This window comes from Cucurbita pepo, chromosome LG11, assembly GCF_002806865.2.
Source record: "Cucurbita pepo subsp. pepo cultivar mu-cu-16 chromosome LG11, ASM280686v2, whole genome shotgun sequence".
NCBI lineage: Eukaryota > Viridiplantae > Streptophyta > Magnoliopsida > Cucurbitales > Cucurbitaceae > Cucurbita > Cucurbita pepo.
This window is the reverse complement of record NC_036648.1, coordinates 9710629-9724845: the sequence shown is the minus strand read 5'-3', so window position 1 is coordinate 9724845 and position 14217 is coordinate 9710629. Positions and strand designations below refer to the sequence as shown.

The 14217-nt window shown below is 36.3% G+C and overlaps 2 protein-coding genes, 1 long non-coding RNA gene and 1 other non-coding gene across 5 annotated transcripts; 2 read left to right on the top strand and 2 right to left on the bottom strand.

Moving 5' to 3' along the window:
- LOC111805441 (replication protein A 70 kDa DNA-binding subunit A-like) lies at positions 1 to 3974 on the bottom strand. Its single transcript, XM_023690547.1, has 2 exons — positions 3610 to 3974; positions 1 to 1845 (listed from the first exon to the last, which is right to left on the bottom strand). Exons 1-2 carry the CDS (start codon positions 3867 to 3869, stop codon positions 240 to 242), a joined length of 1866 nt encoding a protein of 621 aa, XP_023546315.1. The 5' UTR covers positions 3870 to 3974; the 3' UTR covers positions 1 to 239.
- Positions 3975 to 8412: 4438 nt separating this feature from the next.
- TRNAH-GUG lies at positions 8413 to 8484 on the top strand. The gene has a single exon. It is a non-coding gene; the product is annotated as a tRNA-His (tRNA).
- Positions 8485 to 8693: 209 nt separating this feature from the next.
- On the top strand, positions 8694 to 12764 carry LOC111805443 (protein Brevis radix-like 4). Of its 2 annotated transcripts, XM_023690551.1 has the most exons (7): positions 8694 to 8785; positions 8880 to 9015; positions 9135 to 9339; positions 9446 to 9825; positions 11381 to 11516; positions 11669 to 12069; positions 12337 to 12764. In XM_023690551.1, exons 3-7 carry the CDS (start codon positions 9217 to 9219, stop codon positions 12413 to 12415), a joined length of 1119 nt encoding a protein of 372 aa, XP_023546319.1. In that variant the 5' UTR covers positions 8694 to 8785; positions 8880 to 9015; positions 9135 to 9216; the 3' UTR covers positions 12416 to 12764. The 2 variants fall into 2 exon arrangements, with proteins under 2 accessions (XP_023546319.1, XP_023546320.1); XM_023690552.1 differs by lacking the exons at positions 8694 to 8785; positions 8880 to 9015 and having other exon boundaries at positions 9246 to 9334.
- Positions 12671 to 13842, bottom strand: LOC111805449. The gene is made up of 3 exons (XR_002816672.1): positions 13778 to 13842; positions 13201 to 13644; positions 12671 to 13085 (listed from the first exon to the last, which is right to left on the bottom strand). It is a non-coding gene; the product is annotated as an uncharacterized LOC111805449 (long non-coding RNA).
- Positions 13843 to 14217: the final 375 nt, after the last annotated feature.

The following is a 14217-nucleotide window of genomic DNA, read 5'->3' as shown; positions in this document are numbered from 1 at the left end:
CCATTGTCTGTAGTGGTTGTTTCTGTGTTTTGTGTGTAATATGCGGCTCCTGCCGTAAATCACCAGAAACTGTGATATATATTGAATGTAAAGTACCTATTTGCTCAAACCATCACTTTCGCTTTGCCTGAATACATTTTATTCTACGAATGTCTGAAAAAAAAGAACATATGTTCGTCCTCCAAGAGTAAAATAATTCTGGACAGAATTATATCGCCTAATCGGCAAGAAATAATTTGTTACCTTTTTGAAAGCAAATCCAACATATATTTGCTTTCTGAAGAATAGTTTACCCGATCTGCCTTAACTACAGTATTTTTCACTCTCTGTTCATCCCCGTACATCTCCTCCTTGATTTTGAGTCTAAACAGAAATTGATCGAAAATTTTACTTCTGATTATTTCACCAAACTTGACATCATCCTGCTGTTCATACTTCAACATGTACAACTCCTTGGCTGAGACACCCAGAATCTCTTCACCAGTTTCCTGGAAGGCGGTCACCCATGTCAATCCAGTATGGTCTTGGATTTGGGCTTGGAGAAGATACCTGTAATCGCAATCCTCAAATTCTTGATTGCACCGGTCACACAGCCACTTTGAGTTTCCTGATCTAGTCACCTTCTTGTTGCATTGTCGATCTCCAATCATTAACGGACATGCTGTGTAGCAGAAGGAATCTGTTTTAATAAACGATATTGTTGCTTTCACGGTTATCCAATCTGGCTTATCAGATCTGCCAAGTCCTTCATCTTTTATCTGAGATACAGACTTTCGAATCTCATTCTTGGCAGATCCTGACATAATTTCTTTAGAAATAGACAGAGAAGTAGTATTCTTCCCCCCACCATCGTACCAGTCTCTCAAGATGAGAGCCTCAGAAAGATCTGGATTTACGAAAAGCTGTGTAGAAGAAATTGTCCCAATGGATTTCCCAGTGAAATCACTTACTTTCCCAGACTTCACAGCCAAAACTGGCGAGAGGCCTGAGTTAATTATTTCTTGCAGATTTTGACCTTCTTTGTTGCAAAAATCTCCCCACAGTGTCAGCTCGACACTCCTGCCAGACGCATCCTTCAAATTCAGAACTCTTCTTTGAGTTTCCATACCATTTTTCCTCAAAACAGGAATTGATGGATTGATAGATGTTACAATACCAATAACATCCAAAATAGAGTTGGTTTCAGCATTTTCAATTTCACTGATAGGTATAAAAGAAAACTGCTGTCTTGGTATGGCATCATCTTCATCTGGACAATGTTCCACAGTGGAAGATGCCTCCAAGAAAACCTCCCATTCATTCTTTAGGTGATTGAAATCCTTCCGCGCAGGTTTTAGGCTACCTTTAGAAATTAAGTAAACTTTACCAACTTCTATGACCTCGTAGAAACGATCAACAACAGCATTGAAGCAGGTCACACGTATCTCTCCTCCATCAGAATCAAGGAGGTCAAAAGAGAAAACTTTTCCATCACCTTTGGCATTATTATAGCGACGAAGATCACCCTTTGCAGTAACTCTTGCCTTTATAGCCCATCGTCCCTGATAAGGATTCAACGCAGCTATGGGAATTACACGGGCTGGTGCCTCATTCTTAATGATTGCACCATGATTTTTATAATTTGGAGGTGGCTGATACGGAGGTTGAACTGTAGCTTGGAAGCTCTGCACATTATTAACTGGATTTCTGGCACTCACAAGACGATTACCAACCTTGGCAGGTTGCTCTAAATTTCCAGATGGCATTGCCTTTTGTGCAAAATTCTCTGATTGAGCAGATGATTTTGGATTCCCAATTATCTCACTGTCCAATATAATAGTTTCCAGGCTGAGCACAACAATAACCCTGCATAGAAAGATAGTAGAGAAATCAGTATTGGCTCTAGTTACAGCAATTCAAGTCGGAAGTAGATTTAACTCAAAAGGGAAAAACCTTCCCTGCTCAATTATAACATCCATCCTACTGTGAAGAATTTACAAGTCATCTAGTTTACAAAGCTACGGTCTGCATAGAATGGGAAGTAAGATGCCATAATTAACATGATCACGAAGACATACCCACAAAGCAACATTATTTGAACAGCTGAGCTAACAATAGTTCCTTCTATCTCATGTCATGACGTGTACACATACTCAGCTTATAACAAGAATATGTGAGACTGGAACGAGACCCAAACCAAACAATTCAAATGGACAATTAGTCGGTCATAAAAAGTCAATAACCTTGGACAGTAATTCATGCATGCACCTAGCATTTCAAAACAAGCAGATAAACTGACAATAAGACATTTTTCCCACGATTTGTTCATGTACACAGATTTTAATGAGACAAAAGGAGAAAACGGCAATCTATCGCATTAAACCACTTGTGTAAAAATATAATAACTCAAATGGACATTCAATCCATGATTTAAGTTTAATGAACCATATCGACCATAGAAAGTAATTCATGTATGCACAAAACATTCAGACAAGCATGTAAACTAACAATAGGATCCTTTTTCTCTTCATGATTTGTTCATATACACAGATTTTAACAAGAATACAAGCAGATAATGACAATCTAACGATACTAAACACTTGTGTACAGACCTGAAACAAGTTATGTAAGACTTATAATTCAAATGGACGATCAATCAACGAGTAAGATTAATATTTAATAAACTGTATCAATCATAAACAGTAAATCATGCATGCACCGAACGTTTCATTATCTCAAATATGCATATAAACTGACAATAAAACCTTCTTTTCCCATGATGTGTTCATATAAACAGATTTTAACAAGAACAAAAGGAGCAAAAAGCAACCTAAATGGCACCAAAAAAAACTTCTGTACAAACCTAACAATTCAAATGGACAATTAATAAACAATTAAAATTTAATAACTGTATCAATTTTAGACAGTATTCTAACATCCACCTAACTTCAAACAGGTATGTAAACTGATGAAAGAATATTTTATACCGTGATGTGTTCATATACACAGATTTTAACAGGAACAAAAAGAGAGAACAATCTTTCAACGCTAAACCACTTGTGTAGAGACCTAACAGTTCGAATGGACAACTGATTATGATTAAAATTTAATAAACTCTATCAACCTTAGACAGTAATTCATGCATGCATTGAACATTTCAAACAAGCATATAAACAGACAATAGAAAATTTTCTCCCACGATGTGTTCATGTACACAGATTTTAACAACAGAAGAGAGCAGCAGTCTATCGGCACCAAGCCACTTAATAATTTAAATGAACAATTAATGCATGATTAAAATTTAATACACTAGTATCAACTTTAGACGGTAATTCATACATACACCAATCATTTCAAACAAGCAATACAAACTGTTTTCTATAAGATATTTCAACGCAGAGCAAAATAACCATTTCTCCGTTTCAACTATGCATCACTAAATGATTTATCTCAAAACTTCAAATGCGCACCTAGTTTTCTAAACTTGCATCACGTGTCCGAGAAGGCCAGTAAGCCAATGAAAAATGAATAATGACACCACATACGGCTAGATTTTTTCAGAATATAATTATAATAATCCATCACGATGAAAAAAAATATAATTAATGAAGTACGAGGGAGAGAACGGACTTGCGGCTCTTAATGGGACTGCAAACATAATCGATCAACTGGATAACTGATCCTTTCTTGACTCGTCCAGTCTTAATAATATCATTGAGCTGAGTTGCGAGCATAGCCTGCTCGGTAGAAACAGCATCGGAGATCAAGAGGCTGTACCTCTCCTGCGTATTACCGATCAGCTTGATATCTAGGACCTGCACCAGGGGCTTGGAATTAACGTCACCAGCGACAATTGCAGAGATTGCATTCGGCGTGAGATGCACCGGCATGATGCAGAGGCGACCGCAAGAGAGCTCGGGAATGAATCGTGAAAATAAAGTAAACGATTACAAAGAAACTGATGAAAACCCTAGGAAAATGGAAGAGAAAGTAAGATTGAGAAGCAATGCGAGTTCTTTGACCATGGTGAATCTCTTTAATTTCGAAAATGCCACTCACATCTCTGTTATTTAATTATTTTATAAAATTAAAATAAAGCCAAGTAGCATGTTTTATTGTTTTTTCGATACTAAAATTGTTGAATGCTTCAACCACATCATTTGTACAAATTTGATGTCGTCCCACATTATTTTTTATGCCATTCTTTCAATAATCGAGGAGTGAGTCACACGTCGGCTAATTTAGTGAATGATGATCATAGACTTATTATAAGTGAGAAATACTATCTCCATTAGTATGAGGCCTTTTGTAAAGTTGAAAGCAAGCTTGTGCTCAAACTGAACAATATCATACTATTTGTGGAGAGTTAGGAATTGTGGAGAGTTGTGATTCCTAACGTGGTATCAGAGTCATGCCCTAAACTTAGCCATTAGCCATGACAATAGAATCCTCGAATGCTCGAATATCGAACAAAGGGTGTACTTTATTTGAGGCCTCTAGAGAAAGGAGCCGAGCCTCAATTAAGGGGAGACCCTTGAGACTTATAGTGTACTTTGTTCAATGGAAGGATTGTTGGAAGTGAGTCCCACGTTGACTAATTTAGGAAATGATCGTGGGTTTATAAGTGAGGAATATTATCATATAGGTTTTGCTATACATTTTTAAAATAACTTTCACTTCAAAAATTTTATTAAAAAAATAGAAAACTAATATGTCACCCAACATATAATTCTGTCATTTGAATTTTAAAATTAATCGTCTAATAGAAGTATATATTAAATGTAGTATTTAATAGAAGCTTATGCTTTCGACTTCGAGTTTAAAAATAATAATTATTATTATAACAAATTTGAAAGTTTATACATTAAATACACAACAACTTTTAATATGGGAAATTAGATTATATAATTTAATATATATGTATATTGGGAATGTTAGTTAATATATATATTGGGAACCGTGGAGGAGATTCAGATTTCAGGTACCCTTGTGGCTGAATATTTTCACAAAAAAGAAATAAAATAAATAAATCTGCGGCCGCAGATTAGGGGTAATTTGGTAAAGTGGACAGGCAATACCCAAGGTTCGTCGGTTACCGTTAAAAGAGGTTTACCGAAATTGTGGCTTAAAGCAATAGGCGAAGACTTGAGACCTTCGGCTCCGGTGGTCGGTATCACAGCCTCAACCAACTTGGACAAGCCCAACCGGGAATCTCCACGTACTCAAATAGTTTATGTTATTTTTTATTTTTTTGGGATTAAAAAATGAAAATAAGAAAAAGAAAAAAAAAAAACAAAATAAAGAGTATTAAAAAAACAAAAAATCCTTTGCAAAATAATAATAATAATAATAATAATAATAATTTAATAATGCTTATTAATCCTATCCAAACACCCATTCACGATGGTGCTTAACCTTAGTTCGGTAATGATAATTTATTACCATTTAAAAAATCTAATTATAATTAGCAATATAAAATGTTTAATTATAAATAATTGAAAAAAAAAATTAATTTTGATAGATCTAACTATCATTTCTGTGAATTGAACAGGATTCTCTCCACTGGTATGATATTGACCACCTAACTTTCATGGATTTGCTTTAGGCCTTATTCCAATAGATCATATCTGCACATAGTAAGATAATTCAGTGATTTTCTGATTTGTTACCAAATCTATGATTTCACAATGATTTACTTTACCATAAATCAAAGAAATATATGATTTCCTGCTTTGTTATCAAATGTATGATTTCACTTTGATTTACTTGTTTGTTACCATAAATGAAAGAGAATCTATGATTTCAAATATATGATTTGTTACAATGTAATTTTCATTATATACATATATAAATACATGGGGTCGTGATTCATACAGGTCTTAGTACCATTCAACCTGAACTTTCATCCAACAACATCGTGATTAATTTATATTTGTGCAAAATTTTATTTTATTAAAATTAATAAATTTATGAATATTAAAAAAAAAAAACTAAAAATTGATTTTTAATTTTTTTAAAATTGACTTAATTAGGGGATTTATTTTATTTTTTGAGCTCCAATCTTTGACCATGGTGAATCTCTTTAATTTCGAAAATGCCACTGACATCTCTGTTATTTAATTATTTTTTAAAATTAAAATAAAGCCAAGTAGCATGTTTTATTGTTTTTTCGATACTAAAATTGTTGAATGCTTCAACCGCATCATTTGTACAAATTTGATGTCGTCCCACATTATTTTTTATGCCATTCTTTCAATAATCGAGGGGAGGGAGTCACACGTTGGCTAATTTAGAGAATAATGATCATAGGTTTATTATAAATGAGGAATACTATCTCCATTAGTATGAGGCCTTTTAAAAAGTTTAAAGCAAACTTGTGCTCAAACTCAACAATATCATACTATTTGTGGAGAGTTGTGATTCCTAACATGGTATAGAGTCATGCCCTAAACTTAGCCATTAGCCATGACAATAGAATCCTCGAATGCTCGAATGTGGAACAAAGGGTGTACTTTATTTGAGACCTCTAGAGAAAGGAGTCGAGCCTCAATTAAGAGGAGACCCTTGAAACTTATAGTGTACTTTGTTCAATGGGAGGATTGTTGGAAGTGAGTTCTACGTTGACTAATTTAGGAAATGATCATGGATTTATAAGTGAGGAATATTATGATATAGGTTTTGGTATACATTTTTAAAATAACTTTCACTTCAAAAATTTTATTAAAAAAAATAGAAAACTAATATGTCACCCAACATATAATTTTGTCATTTGAATTTTAAAATTAATCGTCTACATTTAATAGAAGCTTATGCCTGAGTTTAAAAATAATAATAATTATTATAACAAATTTGAAAGTTTATACATTAAATACACAACAACTTTTAATATGGGAAATTAGATTATATAATTTAATATATATGTATATTGGGAATGTTAGTTAATATATATATTGGGAACCGTAGAGGAGATTCAGATTTCAGGTACCCTTGTGGCTGAATATTTTCAAAAAAATAAATAAAATAAATAAATCTGCGGCCGCAGATTAGGGGTAATTTGGTAAAGTGGACAGGCAATACCCAAGGTTCGTCGGTTACCGTTAAAAGAGGTTTACCGAAATTGTGGCTTAAAGCAATAGGCGAAGACTTGAGACCTTCGGCTCCGGTGGTCGGTTATCACACCCTCATCCAACTTGGACAAGCCCAACCGGGAATCTCCACGTACTCAAATAGTTTTTGTTATTTTTTATTTATTTGGGGATTAAAAAATGAAAATAAGAAAAAGAAAAAAAAAACAAAATAAAGAGGGTGCGCTCTTTAGCTGAAGTCATGGTATTAAAAAAACAAAAAATCCTTTGCAAAATAATAATAATAATTTAGTAATGCTTATTAATCCTATCCAAACACCCATTCACGATGGTGCTTAACCTTAGTTCGGTAATGATAATTTATTACCATTTAAAAAATCTAATTATAATTAGCAATATAAAATGTTTAATTATTTAATTTTGATAGATTTAACTATTGTTTCTGTCCATTTAACAGGATTCTCTCCACTGGTATGATATTAACCACCTTAACTTTCATGGCTTTGCTTTAGGCCTTATTCCAATAGATCATATCTGCACATAGTAAAATAATTCAGTGATTTCCTGATTTGTTACCAAATCTATGATTTCGCAATGATTTACTTTACCATAAATCAAAGAAATATATGATTTCCTGCTTTGTTATAGATTTACTTGTTTCTTTGTTACCATAAATGAAAGAGAATCTATGATTTCAAACATATGATTTGTTACAATGTAATTTTCATTATATACATATATAAATACATGGGGTCGTGACCCATATAGGTCTTAGTACCATTCAACCTGAACTTTCATCCAACAATATGGTGATTAATTTATATTTATGCAAAATTTTATTTTATTAAAATTAATAAATTTATGAATATTAAATAAATAAATAAATAAACTAAAAATTGATTTTTAATTTTTTTAAAAATTTGACTTAATTAGGGGATTTATTTTATTTTTTGAGCTCCAACTGTTTTCAAATGGCTATGATCTTTAGCACTCATGAGTGGACAGCATTTTCTTCCCTTCCACCTAAATTAATGTTGAAATGACGGATTTGGACACGTGGCATATGCCCTTTTGATACCCTTTATTGTAAAACGCCACCTGAGAAATTTAAAAAAAAAAAAAAAAAAATGTCAATAGCTTTAAGAATTTGTTAGGCAGCAATTATTGGGCACCAACCATGAATTTATTCTACACTACATTTTATTAGCTTAAACCCTTAAACAAATTTATCCTCTTTTTATTAATTTAATATTTACTTTTGTTCTCAATCTAGATATTATTCGATTCAACCTAGTTGCTTTTTTGAAATTAAATAATATAGTTGTATATTCCACCTCCTTGCAACAAAGTGGCTGTAGTTTAGTGGTGAGAATTCCACGTTGTGGCCGTGGAGACCTGGGCTCGAATCCCAGCAGCCACACTTTTTTTAATTTTTTGAGGAAATAAAAGGAAATGGACCCGAGGCCCAAATGAGACGAAGAAATGGGCTGGGCTTAGGTCTGGATTCGGTCGTGGAACTTGAAACATAAAGACCGCGCAACAGCAACCGGTATGTAGCCGGTAGCCGGTAGCAGGTAAGGAGAAAGGGAAATCGCACAGTTGGTGAAATGAAAATTGAAGACATGCCATAATTATTGCAATTGCCCGGCAACCAGCAATTTGTTTGACGCTCTCCTTTCACTTCCCGCCGGAGTATGCGCCATTTCCTCTCCGATCACACGGTTTCTGTACCTTTCTTTTTCTCTATTTTCGTTCCATTATTAGACCTCGCGAGGTTGTCATTTTCATTTCCATTTCCCTTTCCATTTTTTACAGGAATCGCTGGAGCTTAGTCTATGGTTGGATTGAATCAGTCTGAGGGTGAACAGCGGCGCTGTCTTGTTTTCATCGCGTCAAAACTGTACCAGAACAACCGATTCCTAATTTTTCAGGAGAAACTAAGGATTCAAGAGTGAGAATCTGCGCTTTGCTAGTCTTAGTCTTAGTCTTCTTCCCTTTGTTCTTGATCGACTTCTATATTTTTTAAGTTCATTTTTAGAATTTGTTTTTAAGCAAAATTTGGCTTATCAGCGTCCGAAAGCGAGGGCAGCGATTTGACATTTACTTCGCTGCTTGAAATTGGGCTGCTGGAGAAGTACTGTAAGAGGTGAAAATGCTGACATGCATAGTTCGTTCTAAGAAACTCGGAGATGGCTCCTTGACTCAAATTGAAGAATCGGACTCCGTCAATGGACCTGGGAATAAGCAACAATCTGTCAAATCTCTGACAGGTCAGGTACTTCGAGATCAAACTCCTTTTCTCCTAGTTATCAATTTCTTGTTCTCATGACTGGAATGAGGGAATTTAATGTTCATGTTCATTGTTGGTTTATTCTTTTTAGCTCAAAGACATGGCGTTAAAAGCCTCCGGATCGTACCGAACTTGCAACCCTTGCGCAGGGCCGATACCGCAGAGTCGACTCAAGAACTGCAGCTCACAGTCAGATGCCGACTCAGAGCGGTTCAAGTGGGCTTACAAGCGATCCGGGAGCTTGAGCTCGACGAAAACGAGAACATGGGGCAAGGAGATGGAAGCGAGGCTGAAGGGGATTTCAAGCGGAGAAGGAACCCCCAATTCACTGAGTGGGCGCCGAGTTGACCCAGTTGTGTACGTCGAGGAGAGCGAACCAAAGGAGTGGGTGGCGCAGGTGGAACCCGGTGTGTTAATCACATTCGTTTCACTTCCTCGAGGAGGGAATGATCTGAAACGGATACGTTTCAGGTACGCTCTACACAGAATAACATCGACGGTACAAATTCTTTTGGTTTCTTTTTAACAAGTTACTTTGCGGTTTGGTTTGACTTTAATGATATAGCAGATGTGAATAAGGATGTGCGGTGGGGCTTCATAATCACCTCCCCACCATCTTTTTCGACTTCTTAATTAGCAATAGAAGCGGCCCTCTTAGTGGGTCATTTACTGGGAGTTGGGGACGTGCTTGGATCTTATTTCCATTACTTTTCAGTTCATTTTTTTATGGTTTATTTGCCCTTCTGGAATTTCTTTGGCTTTGTGCGTCACCAGAGCTTATTTTTGGTTGGAAGAGGCGAGGAAGAATATATTTAAAAGAAAGAAAGGTTGAAACAGAGGGTTGGAGTAATCCCCTTTGGAATTGTGGGGTCTGATTTTTTCTCAGTAAAGATCACGCCTTCTCATGAAAAGCAATGAAGAAAAAGTCCAAAAGTAAAACTCAATTGTGACGTGGGAGTGGTGGGTGGGGGCAAATTTGATTGTGGTGGGGAAACTTTATTCCCAGAATTGTCGTCGTGTCGGGGAATTCTCTTCCTCTTCTCTTTCTTTTCAAGAATTCTTCACGCCTACCCTGATTCTCCTGGATTTGTCTTCTGCTAATCGAGTTAAATACTGGCTTACCCACCGCCCAAACAAAATTGAACACCAAACAAGGTTATTCTTCATCTCCACCAATTTAAATATCTCTTCTATTCTATTGGTCTCCACTGCCTTTATAAATAAGCTGTTGGTCTCATCCTTTAACCCTTTTGTGATATCCCACGTTGGTTGGAGAGGAGAACAAAAGACCCCTTATGAGGATGTGGAAATCTTTCCCTAGCAGACGCCTTGAGGAGAAGCCCGAAGGGGAAACCTAAAAGGGACAATATCTGCTAGTGGTGGGCATGAGCTGTTACACCTTTGGATTGACTTTATCTAAGCTACAGGGGAAGCCTGAAAAGGAAAATATCTGTTAGTGGTGGGCATGTACTGTTACACCTATGTATTGACTTTATCTAAGCTAGGTGACACCAATTAGACGAGATCCTATCATAATATCTCCGTCTGTTAGCCTAATAAAGAAAAGTTCGAGAGGTTTGGATCTAGTGGTTAATAGGCCTTGGGCACAGAGTCAATATTTGATACCACCAGAACTACTTTATTCAAAGCATTAAAGTTTCTCCTTGCTTTTTTCTTTTTTCTTTTTTCTTTTATATTATTTAATTTTTGACTAAATGAGCTCCTATTAAGAATTTTCATGATTAGCAGCACTAGGGTGAAACTAAAAGGTTATTGTATGTGAGGAGAACAATATTCTTTGCTAGGTCCATTGCTGTGAAAATGTTTTATCTTTGGTAATCCATATCTCTTGTTAATTATGAGTGAGAACAAGAGAGGAAGACAAAATTTGTAGTTCCATATGTATAGTGTGATATCTGATCTCTATGACCGTGACATGTATAGCAATTTCTTTCAATATTGTGTGTTATAGGTTCCATATGTAGAGTTTGATTGTTGTTTTTGTTTTCGTATCCATCTTGATTAGTCGAGACGTATTCAATAAATGGCAAGCTCAAAGATGGTGGGCAGAGAACTATGATAGAGTTATGGAACTATACAATGTTCAGAGGTTCAACCGGCAAGCCTTTCCTCTTCCAACCCCACCAAGATCCGAGGATGAGGTAAGCTTATAGCTCAGTGGCAACGCTTGGAAGACTGATAGCATTTTGAAATTATACAAAAATTATTGTTGTGTGCAATATAATTTTTGTGTTGTGTATACTGTGTTTCTTGTTATATCATATTGATGAGGCCCCCCTCTCCACTGAAACAGCAAAGCTCAAAAATAGAATCTGTGGAACACAGCCCTGTAACACCTCCACTAACTGCAGAACGCTTGCCTCGCAATCTCCACCGTCCCATTGGAGCGGGTGTGAGTTATTCATCCCCAGATTCACTTGAATATCAGCCAATGCAGTATCGGCAGTACCAAGATTCAGGTCTGACCTCCACTCCTAAACTCTCTAGCATCAGTGGTGCAAAGACAGAAACATCTTCCATTGATGCATCCATGAGAAGCAGTTCATCAAGGGATGCAGATCGTTCAGGAGAACTATCCATCAGTAATGCTAGTGATCTTGAGTCTGAATGGGTCGAACAAGACGAGGCAGGGGTTTATATTACAATCAGAGCTTTGCCTGGCGGCAAAAGGGAACTCAGAAGAGTCAGATTCAGGTACTAAACATTCTGCATCATCTTGATCTCAATTTATTTAACGTAGGTAGCTTTCAGAAATTTTCTAGAGCTTGCCATTGCTACAAATGAGAATCTTGTTATCCCCTATCACTAACCAAGTTCATATATTTCCAAGGTTGACTAACATAATGAAAATTGAAGTTAACATTCGTCTAGAATTCTATCATAAGATTAGTTGATACTTGACAATGCCACCCACTATTGACAGCTCTGTTGACCTTGTTCTGTCATCTTTGAATGTTGCAGCCGGGAAAAATTTGGGGAGATGCATGCTAGATTGTGGTGGGAAGAAAATCGAGCCAGAATACACGAGCAATACTTGTAAGAGAATTAGTGCAAAAAATCTGGCAACGTGCGCTTTTCTAAAGTCCGAAAGAAGTGGTACTTTTTCAAAATTTATGATCATTGCCATACTAGTAAGAAGTCTCCCTTATAGAGATCTTTCCAGTGCTGTTAGTGTTGGCATCCTATGATGTTTGGGGGTATACATATACATGCGAAACCAAGTCGCGTGTAGTTTTCACGATATGTGGATGTTAGATTTTAATTTTTTAATAGCTTTTTTCCCCTCTGTCTTACATTTTGGTTGAAGAGGCATTGCCTCTATGTATTGTAGTATGGTGGATGTAAAACTTTAATTCCTCATGTGTCAATATCAATGGAAGAGATTAAGATGTGCGGGCTTCCTCCCTCTCTAATTCACAAGTGTAGAGAACCTGTTATTTGTTAGCAATAGAGATGTCTATTTATGGGCAGAAACGGGACTTTTATTTATACTAAAGAGAACTACAGAAGATTAGTTTAGAAGTCACACCACTATTTAGATTCTTCTACAAGGACTGGATCAATAGAATCAATGGGTTGCAGGAGAGGGATGAATGAAAAACTGCGTTAGACAAATAGTTCAAAAGAAAATGCTAAAGTTGAGCTGAGACTCGAGAGGGTCTATCCGGTTCTAACCACAGGGAGTGAGTGTGCTTGGTGATTGAGATTACCTGCCCAACTTGTTGATTTTAAAACTTACAGAAGTGTCTCTGAAGCAAGGAAGGGCTGCAAAATCNTATCCGGTTCTAACCACAGGGAGTGAGTGTGCTTGGTGATTGAAATTACCTGCCCAACTTGTTGATTTTAAAACTTACAGAAGTGTCTCTGAAGCAAGGAAGGGCTGCAAAATCATCATGGCTATGGTCAAGCATTTCCCCGATGAATTCCTGCCAAAAGAGAAGTCAGGGAGGAAAGTAATAGAAGTAAAGTAACATAAAGGAAGATGGTGGCACTGGCTTCTAAGTCAGGATCTTCTTTAGGGGAGCCTTCTGTTTACTGATTTTAATGTGTGTTTTGGTTAATTGTTTGAGTTTGATTGGCTTTTTACAGGTTTGAAACAAGGGAAAATGACAAAACAGGGGAAACTCAAATTCAACTGGTTGCCTTCGCAGACAGGCTACTATTCCACCAAGAATGCTTTGTCCTGCTTTTGATAATCATAGAATCCACAATGATTTCAGGTATGGAAAACTTCCCATCTGAACAAACAAATCTGGTTTATGTTGGGCACTGCAGAAAGAGAAACTGGAAGGATCAGCAGAGGAGACAATGATGCAGAAGAAATGAAAAGAAGAGGTAATTGGGGAGACAGGTAGTGAGTTAAAATAATTGGAGGAACAGGCAAAGATTGCAAAAACTAAACCGTGAAGATTTTTGTGGTACAGAAGAACTGAAGGTTGATATGTAGTTTTGGAGTGGACAGTGAAGTCCGTAGTAGTTACCAATTGCCGTCTTTAACTTTTTTGCAGTTGGATTCATCGAAGTCTGTAATGTACCACAGCCAGCAACACGGCTATAAAAATAGCAGCTACCCCAGAGTTAGACAACCATCAAGTTCCTGTTTTAAATGGGCAAAGTATAACAGTCAAATTGTAGTGCAGAATCCTTAATTAACCAAGAATACCAAATTTTCCAACTAAATAATACCACCACAATGATTGAGAAAATAATAACAATAGTTCGAATAATATTTCGATATTGCAGCAACATCCTCCAAACAAATCCTGAAAGGTCATTGGGCCAACAAGATAATGTTATCTTCAGTTTCAAGTCCAAAACTTGCCACGTCGGACAGGGCACCTT

Bases quoted from the DNA above. Each gene is read 5' to 3' on its own strand.
- LOC111805441 (XM_023690547.1), bottom strand. From the start codon at position 3,869: ATGCCGGTGCATCTCACGCCGAATGCAATCTCTGCAATTGTCGCTGGT. The intron at 1,846-3,609 runs GTCCGTTCTCTC...CTTTCTATGCAG, and splicing joins AGTCCCATTAAGAGCCGCAA to GGTTATTGTTGTGCTCAGCC.
- LOC111805443 (XM_023690551.1), top strand. From the start codon at position 9,217: ATGCTGACATGCATAGTTCGTTCTAAGAAACTCGGAGATGGCTCCTTG. The intron at 9,340-9,445 runs GTACTTCGAGAT...TATTCTTTTTAG, and splicing joins TCAAATCTCTGACAGGTCAG to CTCAAAGACATGGCGTTAAA. The intron at 9,826-11,380 runs GTACGCTCTACA...CATCTTGATTAG, and splicing joins CTGAAACGGATACGTTTCAG to TCGAGACGTATTCAATAAAT.